Below are 18,553 nucleotides of genomic sequence, written 5' to 3'. Positions count from 1 at the left end.
GAGGACGTGAGCTGAGCCTGATCCTGGGGACTCTATCTTTGTTCGGCCCTTGTAACCAGCTCAATCCTTCGCCGAACATTTTTGGGGACAGGAATATAAAGGGAGGAAGATCTTTTAAGCTTTGGATTGAAATCCTTGAGACCCTTGACCTACATCCTTTTGGCAGAGCGGAGCCCTGTGAACCGCTGGTTTTACAGTGGGAAAAGATTAAGATTTCGTCATGTTAGGGGCTAACAAATGGGGAATTCAGCAAGAATGCCCCATTTATGCAAGGCAAGGAAAACTGGGCATGAGAAATAAAGCAATTTTCTTAGGCAGCGTGAAAGTGTCTTGATCTGAACGCTGGATGGATCAGGCTGCTTTCCTGCAACAGTTGTTGAAAATGTGATGCATGATCCCTTGTGCCTGCTCGTTAGTATCAAGCCTGCACGGGAAGAGCTCAGAGTTTTGCATCTGGAAACCTGCACTTTTCCCTTTTCATCCTTACTCACCTCTTTTTTTTCTTGGAAGATTTCCACATTTAGCTTTTTCATTGAAAGCCACCGTTACTCAGCATCCCTGTAGCTAAACAGGGAACTCTCATCAGAGTCTTCCTTGTATTGTAAGACTGTATTTTACAGGTGAACCTGAAATTATTTAATGCATTAGAACATGGGATGATCTAGCTTGCCTTTCAAGATCCCTCTTCCAAGCATCCTGTGCATTATAATGAAGGCTATTTTTAAAAGAGGAAGTTCCTAGTGACCTTTTTATTATTAAAAAAAAAATCATCGCTAATAGGAACAGGTCATGGAACACATTGCTGGAATTTCTATTGGCAGGATTAGTGCTGACTTAGCCCATGATGACCTTACTGTTTAATCCCTGGACCTCAATTTCCAGACACTCGGTATGGAAAAGTTTTGTAAAACTTTTTGTTGTTCAGTTGTTTCAGTTGCATCCAACTCTTTATGACCCCTTTTGGGGTTTTCTTGGCAAAGATGTTGGAATGGCTTGCCATTTCTTTCTCCAGCTCATTTGCAGATGAGAAACTGAGGCAAACTACATGAATTGACTTGCCCAGGTCCCACAGCTCATAAGTATCTGAGGCCAGATTTGAACTCAGGAAGATGAGGCTTCCTGACTCCAGGCCCAGCATACCATTTGCTATGGCACCACCAGATTATTGAGTTTCCCTCTCTCATTTTATAGATGAGGAAAATGAGACCCAGACATCTGAAGTGGCTTATCCAGGGTCACCTAGATAATTGGTGGGATTTGAACTCATTTCTTTCCAACTCACTAGTCTCATGTCCTTTCCCTTCCCCTTCTGATGAGATCACAACTCCTTTCTAGTGTTTATACGTTAAAATTAGAAGCTCTACCACTGTAAACAGTATACATATATTTTATCAGTTGGTGTGAAGAAAGAAGAGTCTGATATAAAGGAGAATATTCCTTTTAAAAAGTGTGTCTGTGTTCATGGATTTATGCTTCTCAGTGCTGGGTGGACGGTATACACAGTCAGAGCAATGTGGGATGGCTGCTTACTTCCTTGTGTTGATGGAGGTTATCAGGAGCATGGCTTGGTGGGTAGAGAGCCAGCCTTGGGCTCAGGGAGACCTGGGGCTCCCAACCTGCCTCCGTGCTGTAGGCTACTTTTTTAAGATTAAGCTTGAGAAGAGGTGCCAGGATTCATGAGTGAAGTGCATTTCCATAGCTGGCAGGTTCTCCCCCCCTCCCCCCCAGGAAAAATCGCTAGGGTCAAAGTTGGTGGTTGTAAATATTTTACATATAAATACAACAAATATATATAAAATATAAATAGTAAATATATAATGCACAGATAATACATAATTTTGTAACAAATATATTTGTTACATGTACTGTGATAATTTAATCATATAATAGAAATGTTAAATCTATTTAATGATAATACATATTCATAAATATTTTTAAATCTCCCATTTAGTTTATAAAGGGTTCTGTAAGCTGGCCCTTTCCTACCTTTTCTGTATTCTTATACTTGACCCCCGTCATGTGTGTCCTGTGATAGCACTGGCCTCCTTGCAGTCCCTCTTAGTTGATCTCCATCCCCCTTACTCTGGCTATCCCCACACCTGGAATGCCCTCCCTCCTCATCTCTGCCTCCTGCCTTCCCTGACTTCCTTCAAGTGTGAGTGAGTTGTACCTTTGATGAGAAGCCTTTCTTAATTTCCTTAATGCTAGTGCCTTCCCTCTGTTAATTATCATCAGTTTATCCAGTCTGTATCTTGTTTGTAAATAGTTGTTTGCATGTTATCTCCCACATTAGACTGTGGGCTGCTTGAGGGCAGGGACTGTCTTTTCCCTTTTTCTGTATCTCCAGCTCTTGTCACAATGCCTGGTACTTAGTAAGGATTTTATAAATGAAGATTCATTGATTGACTCACTGACTGAAAGTAATGTTAGAGTCCTTTCCTTCAGTGCTTTTCAAATGGGAAAAACAGAAAGAAAAATGCTTTCCAATAAACTGGATTTTATTATTTTCAAATATTAATTTTGTTTGTCAAACAGTAGACTGCTCTATTCATTGACTGCTGTGTCTTGAGTACCAAACCTATTCCACTAGTCTACCCCTCTATTTCTTAGCCAGTACCAAGTGGTTTTGATGACTGCTGCTTTATAGTACAATTTGATATCTGGTAAGGGTAGGCCATCTTCCCTAACATTTCTTTTCATTAATTCCCTTGATATCTTGGACCTTTTGTTCTTCCAGATGAATTTTGATATTTTTTCTAGCTCTAGAAAATAATTTTCTGGTAGTTTGATTGCTATGGCACTGAGTAAGTAATTAATTTAGGTAGAATTGTCATTTAAATGCCATCCACATCCAGAGAAAGAACTATGGAATCTGGAGTGCAGAATGAAGCAGAATATTTTCTCTTGTGTTATGTTTTGTTTTGTTTTTTCTCATGGTTTCCCCCATTCATTTTAGTTCCTCTATGCAGCATGACTAATGTGAAAATGTGCTTAATAAGAATGTATGTATAGAAACCATATAAGATTGCATGCCATCTCAGGGAGAGAAGGGGGAAGGGAAGGGGAGAAAAATCTAAAACTTATGGAAGTGATTGTAGAAAACTGAAAACAAATAAATTAATTTAAAAAACTCCCAAAATATTGATTTTGTTTACCTAAAGGAATCTGTACTAGGTTATTTCTCTATTATCCTCAGGCTCCAAATAGCATTGGCTTTGGGAAAGAAAGTGAGAGATCCATGGCTATGACAAAAGCTGTAAGAAGTGATATTCCTTCAACTCAAGAAAATTTGGTCAAGTGGGCCTTCGATAATGGCTACAGCCCAGTGACATCCTATACAATGGCCCCAGTGGCTAATCGATTTCATCTGTGGCTTGAGAATAATGGTAAGCTGGGACGACTTATGTGAACTGATGCAAAGTGGAATGAGCATGAGCAGGAGATCATTGTATATGGTAACAGCCGTATAATACAGTGAGCAACTGTGAATGACTTGGCTATTCTGATCAGTACAGTGATCCAAGACAATTCCAAAGGAGTTGTGAGGAAAGATGCTATCTACCTCCAGAGAAAGAACTGATGGAGTCTGAATACTAATTGAAGCATAATTTTTTTCATTTTCTTTATTTTTCTGATTTTTTTTTGCAGCATGGCTAATATGAAGATATGTTTTGATGTAAAATTGACATCACATTTCTTGCCTTCACAATAGGTGGGGGAGGGTTGGAAGAGAGAAAATTTGAAACTCAAAATTTTTTTAAATGAATGCAAAAATAATAATGAAAAATCTAAAAGAATAGATGATTTTTAGCATCTGGAGACTGTCTCCGTGTTGCTCTTGCCTTCCATGACCTTAAGTGTGAAAATGAGGGAAGAGCACTAAGCATTAAAAGATATTTGAATTCCAGTTCTGCCACTGCTAGCTGTGTGACCTCAGACAAATCATGTCCTTTCTTTCAGCCATAGTGATTTATGTGGGGGCACCCACACAACATGAGTCACATGCATGACTCAAACCCAAGTCTTGTTGACTCTTGAGGCACCAGTCCAAGCTGCCTCTCATAAGAAATCTTTAGAGAATTCATTCCAATAGACTTCAGAAGAAACTTGAAGACTATTTCAGATCAATTAATTTTATCAGTTAATCAGTAAATATTTGTTAAGCATTTAACATTTATTGTTGTCATTATTTATGAATATTATTGTTTGCCAAGCACTGTGCTAAGTGCTTGTGACATTTAGGTCTTAGAATCATCTTCAGTGTTCAATCTCATTTTTAAAAATGAGGAAAACCACATCACACCTATAAGATTGGCAAACATGACAGAACAAGAAAATGATAAATGCTGGAGAGGATGTGGGAAAGTTGGAACACTAATTCATTGTTGGTGGAGCTGCGAGCGCATCCAACCATTCTGGAGAGCAATTTGGAACTATGCCCAAAGGGCTACAAAAATGTGCATACCCTTTGACCCAGCAATATCGCTACTAGGACTATATCCCCAAGAGATCATGAAAATGGGAAAGGGTCCCACATGTACAAAAATATTTATAGCAGCACTCTATGTAGTTGCCAAAAACTGGAAGTCAAGGGGATGTCCATCAATTGGGGAATGGCTGAATAAATTATGGTATATGAATGTAATGGAGTACTATTGTGCCATAAGAAATGATGAGCAGGAAGACTTCAGAGAGGCCTGGAAGGACTTATATGACCTGATGCTGAGTGAAAGGAGCAGAACCAGGAGAACTTTGTGTACAGCAACAACCACAGTGTGTGAGTGTTTTTTCTGGTAGACTTAGATTTTTGTAATAACACAAGAACTTCTTACCAAAAAAAAAAAAAAAAAAAAATCCCAATGGAGGATCTCAAGGCAAAATGCCTACCACACTCAGAGAGAGAAATATGGAAGTCACTCACATATTGTAGCAGATCATGTTTGTGTATGTGTATGTGTTTGTGTATCATGTTCTGATTTGTTATACGATTTCTTTCATTTATCTTAGTCTGACTACATAGCATGACTGTAGTGAAAATGTACTCAATAGGAAAGTATATGTAGAATCTATACAGAATTGTATGCAGTCGTGGGGAGGGAGGGGGGCAGTGGGGGGTAGGTGAGGGGGATAAAATCACAATTGTATGGCAGTGATTGTTAAACATTACAAAATAAAAAAAAATAATAAAAAAAAAACAAAACAATTTGGTATAAGAATACTGGATTTGTAGACATTTCAAATCCAGTCCCAGCTTCTTAAGAATCAGTGGGCTATTGGACAAGTCTGTCAACTGAGTCTTAGCTCCTTATCTGTAAAATGAGGGGATTGGACTACACCGCCTCTAAAGCCTCAACCAAATCTAAATCTATGATCTTGAAATGCTTCTCCAGGAAGTTTTCCCTGATATTTCCAATCAGTAACAACTTTTCTCTCTCAAACCTCAAATAGCACTTTGCATGCTCAGTACATGTACTTTAAATAAATTTAAAAAAAAAAACTTTAAAAAAAAAAACGAGGAAAATGAAGCCAAAAGATGTAGGGTGGGCTTGCCTACTAGGCTACAGTCAGTTGTCGGATGAACCAGGATCAGAATCCAGGTTCTCTGCTTCTTGGTCTATTGCTTTTCTGTTGTACTATACCCTGTCTCATTTTATTCCTCAGTAGAAGTAATTTCACCTAAGCCCATCTTATTAACTAGACTTTTTGCTGTCCATGATGCAGTGAACTTGCAGCCAGATGTAATCTGTTGACCCTTGACTCTGTGTTTCTGTGTTTCCTTCTGTCATTTCTAGAGGAGATGAGTGACGAGGAAGAGCATTCCACGCCCCCAGAGCTTCAGATCCTCCTAGGAGGCAGCCCTCTGCCTTCCCCAGAGAACCCTTCCATCCCAGGAGGAAGTTTCCCTTTTCCATTCGCTCCCATCAACAGGAAAGGGAGACATGAAGAGAAGGGAGAGAAGCCTCTCCATCCCACCCTCCAGCTGTTTCCCAGCCCCAGGGAGCCCCAGGAGGCACAAGGACATGTGGACATTGCCTTCTCTGTCACCTGCGATGATGAAAAGATGCTTGTGGCTATTGAAAAGGACTCTCTGCAGGTTGGTGCGGTTTCATACAGGATAATCATGACAATGACTAACATTTCTGTGGGGCGGCTGGGTGGTGCGGAGTATAGAGTCTAGTTAGACTGGAGGTGGGAGGTTCTGAGATCAAATCCTATCTCAGACACTTATTGTGCAACCCTTGGCAAGTCCCTTAACCTCTTCCAACCTCAGTTTCTCATCAGAAACTGAGTCATTGTGAGATTAAATGAAATAATATGTGTAAAGCAGTATGTGAATTCTAGCTATCATTATTATTATTCATATATGCTTTGAGGTTAGCAGAGCATATCACTGGAGTGTCATCTCATTGGAGCCCGATACTAGGTTAGATACTCCATAGCATTATTATACCCATTGACATTTGGCAACACTGAGGCTCAGAGATTCCCATATAGGTGGGATTGGAACCCAAGTTTTCCTGACCCTAACTTTCTTCTTATCACCACCAATAGTCTGTGGCAAATATGCTTCCTTATTCACTGTTTGTTTTTGCTTAGTGAATTAGACCTCTTTTCCTTGACTTCTTCTTTACCTGATATCCATTCCTCCCAGTGAGGGGAATTCTAAATCTTTGGTATTTTTCTGTTGAACTCTAACAGTCCTTGAGATTTTGGTTGTGACTGGAGCCAGGGGAGAGGGGATCTGAGAGGAGGGATATGTGTTGGGAAGAAAAAATGGGGTTGAGTGCAAGCTTCCAAACATCCGTTATGTAGAAAGAAGGCTTGCCATGTCGTACCATTATTTATTCAATTCTCGTTTCTTTTGGTGATGGTTCTTCCAGGCTAACGGCTACACAGGCACAGAACTGTCTCTGTCAGATCCAACCTGCAGGGCCAAGATGAATGGAAGCCACTTCATTTTGGAGTCTTCCCTGAAAGGCTGTGGTACGCAGCGACGACTGTCTGCCCCTGACAGCATGGTTTATTATAATTCGGTAAGTGTTCCGTGAGACTGTTTCTTTCAAAGCCCAGCTTGCATTTCTCATTGTGAAACCCAAGCTTCACGGGTAACTTTCCTGAGTCTTTGTTTTCCTAAGTGACAAGTCCAAGTGACATGGAGAGGGTCACCCAACATAGGATGTGTCATAGGGATGACTTGAACTCAGGTCTTGCTGACCCAGGAGCTATTAAGTTCCAGTAATAGGACTTTAAAGTTGCCATGGAAATAAGTACCAGCCTGAGTGCTCTAGGGCAGAGAAATCTGAGCTTGAAAGGAAATTCAATATGCTTTGCTCCTTCTTTCTTTTCCTTTTTTTTTTTTTTTTGGAGGCAGAGTACTTTTTAGTTGTATCTAATAGTATGGGGAAACTCAGTCTATATTTCTTTCAAGAAAGGTATTATATATTCTATCATATAATATGTTATTACATTGTATTATAATTTTGTATTATATTGTTGTGTTATGGTATGGTATGGTTTGTTATGTTATAGTATGTTGTCATCTTATATTAAGGAGATTTTGGTAGATGTGAGAAAATCCAAGGTAAAATGTTCAGGTTAAATGTAAATTTTTCTAGTCCTTAAGAGTTTGCAAAAAAAAAAAAAAATTATCACTAGTATTACTGAGTCTGTATCTAAACCTGATCAAATTAGTCATTGAATTTCAGAAGTTGAAAGGCCTTTAGCAATCTTGCTTCCTTCCCCATTACTCCACTGAAAACCTCTCTCCAAGGTCCCACTGATTTCTTTCAGAATTTCCAAACCCTTCTTTAGTCTTCAGCATCCTTGACTTTTCTATACTGTTTGATCCTGCTGAAAAGTCCTCTGCTCTGTGATATTTTCTCTTCCCTTACCTTCTGTGATGATACTTTCTCCTGGTTTTCCCTCTGCCTGTCTGGCTATTATTCTTAGATTCATTCAGTCTTCTTCCTTCCTCCGGCTCTCATAGCTCTTCCCCAAGCACCGGTACTCAGTCCTCTTCTCACCTCTTTCCACCCTCCCTCCATTGACCATCTTCTTCAGTTTCTTGACTCTGTGGCTCAAAATGTATGGCTCAAAATGAACCTCTGTCTGGTTTTTCCCCATCTCTTTCATCTTGTGTTTTCAATTATTTGTTTGATCATATCTCCTTGGATATCCCACTTCGTGCTTAATATGTCCAAAATAACATAAAGAACAGGGAGAGAACTTGCGATTTCACCAATATAAGGAATTATCAATGCAGATCACCGTCTTGGCACTTTAGTTCCTTATATCACTGAAAATTAAGTTGACTTGCAAGGGTCACATAGCTGCTATGTGTAAGGGGCAGGCCTTGATCCCAGGTCTCCCTGGCTCTGAGGCCTACTCTCTACCTATTCTGCCATCAGTAACAGCCTCATTAATTTGTTCATTTATGCTTTCCTCCAGGGACCCTGATTACCATGAGAAGAGGTTGTTTATTACCATCCTATGATAGTATCCTAATTAATATTTTGGTTCTTCGTTCAAACCCATTATTCAGTCTTACCTCTTAGCTCTCAGAGCTAGTGTAAAGTTTTTATATTAAAGCAGGGTCCTAATCTGAGTGTTCGAAGTGGGAAATCATATTAATAACTAGGATGACACCATTTGAAGGAGTTCTAGGGAATCTCCCTATGTGGACATGAGAGGAATGTGTTGAGTTATGGACTGTTCCTCACCCAGCCAGCTGCCATGGATGCTTTCCATTCTGAGCTTGGCCTGGCCCAAGACTCACTTGTGCTAAGCACTGTTTAAAAGAGTCTGTTCTCAATCAAAATGTGAAATTCTCATCTGCAGTAAGACAGAGAAATGGTAGGTAAGAGATTAGCACGAAGAAAGATACACTTGGACAATTAAAACAAAGGGCTGAGAAGGAGAACAGGAAGGATATGGTGTTGGCCGCCATTTTACAAGAGTGGACCAGTCATCTCATCATCATCATTATCATTGTAGTAGCTAGTATCTGTGATCCACTTTAAAGTTGGCAAGGCAGTTTCCAGCTGTGTCATTTGATCCTCACAACAACGCTGAGAGAGATGTGTTATATTATCCCTGTTTGACATTTGAGGAAGCTGGGCCCAGGGTCACACAGCTAGGACGGGTCTGAGGCTGAATTTGAGCATATATTATTGATGACTCCAGGTTCACTGCTCTACTATAGTACCTTTCAGAATCATGTGCAATGTTTAAAAAGTTCAAGAGACACAATTTCTGGGTAATTAATCATTTTATCAGTAATGCTAGCATTTTATTAATAAAAGAGATCAGTGACTCTCTCAGATGCCCAAGACCCCTCATGGCAGTGGGCTCACAATTCATATGCCTTTGGAAAAGTGCAAGTTCCTGAGGGTGGCAGCAATTGATGAACAAATGAATATTACAGTGAGAAGTAGGCTTACTCCAATGAAGGGCTTAGAGAGTGACATCATGTCACCCTTGGACAGAGAGACTATCTCTATACCCAGACCCCCCAGGCCTTGGGCAAGCTAGACAAAGGATCTGCCTCCATCCAAACATGCTTGAGTGGACCACAATGGGCAGGAATTCACCTTAGATAAGAAGGTCTAGGTGGAGTAAATTTTTTGACTGAGGTCAAAAGGCTGGGCTTTGAACAAGGAAATAGGACAGGGGAAAAAACCAGGGTCTCCCACATAATTGATTATTAATAATCATTTCTCTCAAATGTAATAATGATGACAGCCCAGACTTACATAACATTTTGTCATTTACAAAGGACTTTCTCTACAACACTTTGAAGTAGGCAGTAGAATTATCATGTCCATTTTACAGATAAGTAAACTGAGGCTTAGAGACCTTCAAGTGACTTACCCAAAGTCATCTGCTAAGGAGTTCTTGAGCTGTTATCTTCTTAGATCTCCCTTTCCTATACCCCAAACAGAGGATCACAAATATTCTTGTAGGATTCACAACTAGAAGGGACCTTAGGCCTCATTTAGTTCAACGTCCTCATTTTATAGATGAGGAAATTGAGACCCAGAAACGTGGTATGATTTGCCCATAGGGAATAAATGGAAAAGACAAGATTTGAGGCCAGAGCCTTGGGCCCTTCAGCTCCAGTGCCACAACTAAATATTATATTGCTCTTTAAAGAAAATAGATAAAACTGTGGGAGAATATGTGTAAGGAAGGAAACCATATGGTGACTTGATGAATTAATCTATGTATGTATCTTTTTGTTCATTAAGTGACCATTTCTGGCTAAGTCTCTTGGTTGGTCCCTAGAGAGACTGTCCTTGTAAATAAGGTTCAAGGTAGGGCCTTGGGCAAGCTTATTTCTATGGGTAAGGCTCCGCCATGGTCTCTTTGACTTGTGCTTTTGTATTTTTATTTAAAAGAAAATCATTAAAGACACTTAATGGTGCTCTACCATCAGCTAACCCTCTCTTAAAGGATCTCCTCTTGAAGACTTCAGTTTTCATTTTCATGTTGCAATTTAGATAAGCTTCTTCCAAGCATTAGCCTGTTGCCGTCAACAGAATTGTTTGTACGGGAGCTCATGATGTGGAAACGAGGGCAGTGGGTGCCTTCTGCTGGATTATTAACCACGCCTCACACTTTCTCTCTGTGTAGATTATAATGCAGGTGTTGCCTCCGGGGGACAGCAGTGGATGGCCCACTGATTACGAAGACCTGGAGTCGGGTAACAATGGCTTTCCAGGAGATACGGATGAAGGAGACAGTTTCTTCATAAGCAGGCCCGAGATCGTCGTGGTATGTGTTTGGCCTTGGAAGATGGTTGGTGGGGAAAGAGGGAGACTGCAAAAAAAATCATGCTTTGCGTTAGTTGTCCGAGCTCGTAAAGTGCCCGGGCATTGGTTCTTCATGCTTTGACACGGTGCTGGGATTTATCTCTCTACCCATTTGGCTTTTCCCAGTTTAATTGCAGCCTGAGACAGACGGGCATTCCAGATGTATCCCATCAGCCCCAGGTGCAGAACATCACCTTCAACATGGAACTGTATGATACAGACCTCTTCCTGGTGCCTGTCTCGGGCATCTTAGCAGTGGCAGAAAATGGGCACATTTATGTTGAGGTAAGAAAGCAAAGACTGACTTTGTAGTTTACCAGTCAAGTATTTACTGTGACACCTGGGAGCAGAAGCCTGGTTTTCAGTGAGGACAAGGGAATCCTTTATATGTCCTTCTTGTGCCCAGCCACAATGCCAAGCACAGTGCTCAGTATGTGTTGGGATCAAATAAATGCTCTCTGGTTTGTTTTGGACCAAAGGTGGCCATTTTGGGAAATGGATTGAGCTAAGTGGAGAGAATGTTTTTGTGGAAGAATGACAGGCCCTCTCCACAAAACTTCATGCCTGTTGTGCATTCTGCATTTTTGGAGTGTTAGTCTGGATATAGAAAATTTAAGAATGTGATTATATAAATCCATGTTTGAGAAAGAAGACAGCTTGTCCATGCAGCGAGAATATAACACAGGCAGTGTGCTCCCATGGTATTCTCATTCAATTGGTCGGTCAATAAACATTTATTAAACACCTACTATGTACTAAGCCTTGGAGATGCAAAGCCAAAAAAAATCAGTCCCTTCCCTCGGAGAGCTCGTAGTCTAATGGGAGAGACAACATGCAAACAATTATGTATAGACAAGGTGTATATAGAGGAGAAACTGGAGATAATGAAAAGAGAGAAGACACTAGAATTAAGGGACATCAGGAGAGGCTTCCTGTAGAAGGCAGTATTTTAACTGAGACTCGAAGAAAGCTGGGAGGTGGAAATGAGGAGGGAGGACATTCTGGGCAGGGGGCACAGCCAGTGAGAATGCCTAGAGTCTGGAGATGGAGCAGGATGATCAGTATCATTGGACAGCAGAGTAGGTAGGGTGTATGTGTGTGGAAGGGGTGAGGAATATAAGATATAATAGGACTAGAAAGATTGTGGAGGGAGGTGGGTTATCAAGAGCCACAGGAGTTTACTGAGTAGGGGGCGACATGGTCCAACTGGTGCTTTGGTTCCTGAATGGGCTGGAGTAGGGAGAGACTTGAGACAGGGAGCCTAACCCTCAGGCTGCTAGGATAGTTCAGGCATGAGCTGATAAGGACTTGTACCAAGGTGGTAGAAGTGCCAGAGGAGAGAAGGGGGCATATGACAGAGAGGTAACATTGACAAGCCTCGACAACATAATGGATATGGGAGCTAAGAGAGAGTGAGGAGTCAAGGATGTATAAGGTATAAGGGCTTTGCCAACTTTGAAGTGCTGCAGAAATGTGAGTTATTATTTCTATTATTTTATACCATGAGTGATGAGGGGTGATTCACTAGACTATGGTACTTTCCATAGAACCAAACAAGACACATGTACACTTACCATTTGCTAAGGGATTTGTCACTTCCTGGGATGGACCCCAGTCCAGCAAATTAGGGCTTCCCCAATCACCCCTGCCATGAATGGAAACTTATTTTTTTAACTTCCCAGATGATCATTTTATTGGGTGAGTGACTATTAAACTTGATTTTTAAAATTTTAATTTGTTTTCAGTGACCAAAGATCTATTTAATCAGTCAACAAGCAAGTACCTGCTGTGTTGCAGGCACTGCCCTGAGGGCTGAAGCTGAAAAGGATGACAAAATACAGTCCCTGATCTCAAAGACTTCAGTGTAATGGAGGAGACAGTGATATACAATAGAAAAAATAGATTGGAGATCATTTCAGAGGGAAGGTACTAAAATTAAATGAGGACTGGGAAAGACTTCTTGCAGAGGGTAGGAGTTGAGCTAAGACTATAGGGTAGAGGAGAAAGGAGACAGAGTTCTCTCCATTGATTCTTGGTTATTATTTTGTTGTAATCAAGGAGATTTGGGAAAGTAGTTTGCAAATTTTCTTACATGTTATTTTAAAGGACCAAAATATCAAAGAGGCAGAATTTTTATTTTAATTTTTAAATCAGTCATTTGAGGATATACCCCTTCGTTCCTACTATTCCCTAAATTCAATAAACCTTTACTTATAACATCCCTTCCTGATCTCCCCCTTCCACAAAAGAACAGCTAAGCAGAATGAACTAACCCAGTGACTTCTTTGCATAAGGAAGTCTACCTTCCACACACATGGCTCCCTTTCTGCCCAAGTAAAGAGGGATGTTCTTAGCGTCAAGGATCCCTCCCCGCTTTTAAAAAAGTGAACCAAAATAAGCCAAGTCACACTTTTGTCAACTCCTGCATGGACCATGTCCAGATTTGCCACACAATGCTTGTGTCACTTGACCCAGACCATGAATGGCCCTGACTCCCTGGAATGTACCCCTGAAAAGAGCCATAGACAGAGTGACCCAAGACCATATCTGAATAGCTTTTCTGAAAATGAGGCAAAACTTTCTTTCTTCTGCAAGACCCTAAGTTTCTGTGTGCCTCTGGAAAAGATGGGACTTTTTTGGAGTTAAGAGATCTGCTATTTGGAAAACCATAGGCTTAGCTCTCTGGTGTGATCAAACACAACATATTACCCGCGTACCTAATTAGAGAAGCATCAGCTGACAATTCGCAGCTCCCCGTGTTGGATAACCAGCTGGTGTCTTACGGCATCGTTGTAAGCAGGTTGAAACGGGATGCTTCCATAAATCTCAGATGACTTCGGCGCACATATTTCTGGGTTAGGAACACAAACAACTTTCCCATTTGGATCAGGACCTCCACTTTGCCTCAGACTCTTGGATGGGGCCCGTTGGCGTTCAGCTCTGTCTGCTTCTGTGGTCCAGACGTTGTGACTTTTGGATTACCTGTCCTGAGAGGAGCTTCCACTCTGTAGGTGAACCTCTCCTTTCTGCCCTGTAGAAAGAGTGCCAGCTTCTTTGCTAATGCTCCCCATTGCCGTCTTTACCCCGCCAGATCTCCATGTATCTCTTGTTTTGGCAGTCATTCACATGTGTGCAGTGGTTAACGACTCCCAGATGTTTCACCAGCCCCAGGGCTCCTGTCCAGGTGTCATCTTTATAGAATTTGTTCCTCCAAGAGTTTTGCTTTGTTTCTTTCCTAGCTCTTGGCACGGTCTTCCTTGTGTGTCCCACTCAGGGACATTCCCCCCTTCTTTTACTATTTCTTATGTTCCCCTCACTTGATTTGCAATAGTTCTCTTCCTTTGTTTTTAGTGGAAGGTTGACCTTCTCCTGTTTGCCAATTTTTTTACCCTTTTAAAGATCATCTCTGATTTTATAGTTTAAAAATATCTCCTGGAATTTGTTGAGGTGACACCCTTTTGATATCTTTAATATTGAAAAAGAAATGAGCAAGGATTCCTGGTTATTATTTAGTTGTAATCAAGGAGATTTGGAGAAAGTAGTTTACAGGTATTTTTAACATGTTATTTTAAAGGACCAAAATATGAGAAAGGCAGAATTTTCATTTTAAAAGCATATACCCCTCCTTCCCTCCCTTCTATTCCATAGCTTTAATAAACCTTTACTCGTAACATCCCTTCCTGATCTCCCCCTCCCACAAAAGAGTAACTAAGCAGAATGAACGAGCCCAGTGATTTCTGTGCATAAGGGAGTCTGCCTTTTACACATATCACTCTGTATATGCCCAAGAAAAGGTAAACGTTCTCAGCATCAAAGATTCCCTCACCTTTCAAAAGGTGAACAGAAGTAAACCAAGTCACACCTTTGTCAACTGGAGTCTTACCCTGGGATCTGTGAAGTATTTAAAAATGTATTTTGATTTTTTTTAAGATTGATTTCTTTTGTAATTCTTGGTATTTTATTTTTATTAAATAAATTAGACGAAGAAGGGTCCCTAAGTTTTACTAGACTGCTGAAATAAGTCCATGACACCAGAACAGGAAGGAGGAATAATGGAAAGAAATAAGTGTGTATTAAGTGCCTACTGTATGCTAGGGGCTTTGAGAATATTATCTCATTTGTTCCTTACACTAATCCTGTGAGTTAGGTGCTACTAATATATTTTTATAGTTGAGGAAACTGAGGCAGAGAGGTGAAATTACTTGCCCAGGGGTGACAGAGTTTTCTGAAGTAGAATTTGAAACCAGCTCTTTCTGACTCCAGGTTCTATCCATGATGACACTTAGCTGCCACCTCTTAAGTGTAGAGATACCCCCATTCAACCAGAAGAGTCTTGTGCCTTGACGTTAACTGTCCTCCTGAGAGGTGGTTTTAAAAAAAAAAATGTGCAAATCCTTTAGGGAACATATCTTGAACTCTGGTGTCTCCTTCCTGCTCTCCCCTCTTGAGACCTAGCATTTGTGTTTTGGACATAATCACAATCTTATATTTTAAGTTTTCACAAAAACCTAGCTTAGGTTAAACTGTTAAACCATTAAACCACTGATTTGATATGAAATCTTAATTCCACAGAATGCAGAACAGTGAATAGAAGCTGTCTGCAGACAGGTTTCATTTTGTCCTTGCCTCTAGCATCCAAGTGTTGTTTAATACATATTTGATGGATGAATAGAAGGAAATTCTTCCTAACAATTAGAACCACCCATTAGGGCAGTGAGATGCCTCCAGAGGAAGACGTTAGATGACCAATGGTTAGCAATAATAATAATAATAATAATAACACTATCTTACCTCTATGCAGCACTTTCAGTTTTGCAAAGGTTATATCCTTTCTCACATGTGTATATGTGCGTTTCTTAAGAGAAGGAAGTGTCTTGCTTTTCTGTTATTGTCTTCAGTATTTAGCATAGTAAGGGCATATTCGATGATCAGTATTTTCTTTCTCCTACCTATGTAAATGTACTTTAAATATAAACCGTTACAAACAGGTATTGTCATTTTATTTGGAATAAAAATTTCATCCCACTATCCTTATTTTCTTTGCCTTATGGATAAAAATAATTCATGGGTCCCTTGACACAGTTTGGTTCCTCTAACCAGTTTTCAAATTCTGGGCCTTTTTAAGGATTTTTACATGGTTCCCATATTTGCAAAGAAGGATGGAAGGTTTATTTTCTCATTTTGTTCTTTGAGGATAAGCTCAATCATTATACTTATATACTTTTCTGATATACATTTTTAAAAACTTGGTTTACACTCATGTTCAAAGTTCCTGTTTAACAGTAAGATATTTTAATAACCTGTTTAAAAAAACTTGCTGTGTTCATGATACATTTATCATGGTTTTTTAATTTTGGTTTTCTGGAAAGGAAAAATCTACGGAGTTCAAAACACCTTTCTTATACTTGTTTTGTTTTTCAGAATAGAAAAAGCTACTGAATTTAGGATGTTTTTTATAGTTTTTTGTATTCTTTTTATAGAATGTAAAAATATTCTGTTTAGGACAACTTTCTTATGTGTTTTTTTTCCACAGAAAAGAATAAATTTAATCTAGCAGCTAGGAATGAAGTGATACTTTTCCCTGGAAGAGATTAATTCATAATATCGTTCTCAATCTTGCAAAGCTAAACCCTGAGACTGAGAGACATAGCAACAGATTTTTAAATTCTGATGAGTTTTTTTAAAGCCATTTTCTAGAAAGATGACTTAGTAGAAAAATGTTCAATTTGTAAGACCCATCCTCCAACAAAACAAAACTAAAACAGACCATGTCAGACATTAGTAAATTGAGATAACCCATTATGTCAGAATCATTTGGAGTTCTGAAGTTAACTGTATGGGAGTGCTTCACTCCCAGAGACAGTCTGGAGTAGGACAGATTGTCCTGGAGAGGAGAGTTGAGTCACATTTTCTTGTCTCTTGCCAAAGTTCTGAATCCCCAATGGAGAGCATTGGGCAATACACAAAAATTCATTTTATCCCTAAAATACCCAGTTTTACATTAACCTTTAATTTGGTTGAGAATGCCACTGGAAAAGAAGTACTCATATGCCCCCCAATGTCATCCTAGACTATAAGGTAGGGTTTCCTGAATGAGGTATCCCTTAAAGTTCAAATTCAGAATTGAATTTGAGGGAAATCAGGTTTGAAATTTGTTTCCCTGTGGACCAACACAACCTTATACTTCAAAAGAAGGGAAACTCCATAGGATCTGGCCTTAGCCTGTATCAATTTTTTAAAAAGGTGTAAATGAATTGGAGACATTTTCAGATCAGATTTCCCCCTAAAATTTTCCCCAGAGGCTTCAGAAATGAAGGAATCTTACTTGACAGAGCTTGTGTTGAGCCTGAAAACAATTTGGGACATTTGGCCAAACCAAGGGCTATCCCAGGTTGAATCACCCATTTTATTACATCCCTTGAAAAGGGAACTTGGTTTTGCCCCTTGAGAAAGTACTAGTGTTGTCACCAGAGTGATGGCTGCCCTGCTAATGTTAATGTTCCATGACACCTAAACCCAGTTTACCTTTTTAGTGTTAAATAAACTAAACTTTTTACTCTTCTCTTTGGAGAACCTGTTTAAAAGGAACAGTGGCTTCCTAGGACCAGTATTATCATAAAGTCTGGAAGCTAATTTTTCCTCTCAGAAAATTAATTTTTTGTGACTTGCATCTTTTTCATATTTCCAGTGGAGTGGTGAAGGTGTTGAAGAGTCTAATTGTGAAAAAATCAGGTTTTTTTTTTTTCTAGAGGATATGGGTTCATCATCAGTGTCACTATGAATGTTAGTGGTGGCTGTTACTTTATTTTCATCTTTTTTGATAGGATTAAGATAAAAATGGCCTGGTAACAAGGAGTTATACTGCTATTAAGCTTTTATATTTAATATTCTGCAGATTATTGCATAGTTAGATAAATTGACTGCTTTTTATAATTCATTAAGAGTACTGAGACACAAGCTCGTTTTCTGAGGGTTCACTCAAAGTGTCTTCAGGGCAACTCCCAGGAAACCCAGGATAATGCACCTTGTCCCATTCAGTCCACCAATCAATAAACATTTATTAAGTACCTATTATGTTCCAGGCACTGTGTGAAGTGCAGGGATACAGAAAGAGGCAACAGACTGTTTCTGCCCTCTTGTTCCTCTATGGCTTTAATTTCGTCTTCTTGATCTCTATGTTTTAACAGCTTTCTATTCCATGTGGTTTGGAGATTATTAGGAATATTGTTGGAAGTGTTGTTCTTGTATTTTTATGAATTGTGGTTATGGACAGCAGTTCTGACTCTGGATTTTCTGATCCCACTGTGACTTATGATTTGTTGGGTTCTCAGGAATCTTATGGTTTTTGTCCATATTGGGGGTTTGTTAACTATTGATTTATTGGGAGCAAGCTTCTGGTGTATCAGATTCTAGCCACCTCACTGTGGCTAACCCTAATCCTAATATTATTGAGATTGTTCTTAGTATTAATAATAAATAATGATAATCATGGTAATAGAAGCATGGATAGGGATTGCACTAGTGACTTCATTGGCACAGGGAACTCCCAGATAAGGAGACATCCTTTACTGAGGCAGGCCAGCACTTTTGTGCAACTTATAGTCTTTAAGAGAGTTGCCTAGAGCCCTGAGAAATGTTCAGTGACTTGCCCAGGGTCACCCAGTCATTATGTGTCACTGGCAGGTCTTCTTGTCTTTGAGCACAGCTTTACCTCCACTCTGCCATGCTGCCTCTGTTAATAA

At 39.8% G+C, this 18,553-nt stretch overlaps 1 protein-coding gene across 6 annotated transcripts in view; it reads left to right on the top strand.

Annotated features, from left to right (window-relative positions):
- Positions 1 to 18,553, top strand: part of TGFBR3 (transforming growth factor beta receptor 3) — a 232,166-nt gene that overhangs the window by 187,036 nt on the left and 26,577 nt on the right. For all 6 annotated transcript variants that reach the window (XM_072649068.1, XM_072649069.1, XM_072649064.1 and 3 more), the window contains 5 exons: positions 3,197 to 3,386; positions 5,793 to 6,094; positions 6,882 to 7,034; positions 10,633 to 10,773; positions 10,938 to 11,096. In XM_072649068.1, coding sequence (XP_072505169.1) covers positions 3,197 to 3,386; positions 5,793 to 6,094; positions 6,882 to 7,034; positions 10,633 to 10,773; positions 10,938 to 11,096 — 945 coding nt within the window. The remainder of the gene's footprint in view (positions 1 to 3,196; positions 3,387 to 5,792; positions 6,095 to 6,881; positions 7,035 to 10,632; positions 10,774 to 10,937; positions 11,097 to 18,553) is intronic.

The sequence above is a fragment of the Notamacropus eugenii genome, chromosome 2, assembly GCF_028372415.1.
Source record: "Notamacropus eugenii isolate mMacEug1 chromosome 2, mMacEug1.pri_v2, whole genome shotgun sequence".
NCBI lineage: Eukaryota > Metazoa > Chordata > Mammalia > Diprotodontia > Macropodidae > Notamacropus > Notamacropus eugenii.
The sequence above is the reverse complement of the archived record's forward strand: the minus strand, read 5'-3'. Positions and strand labels throughout refer to the sequence as shown.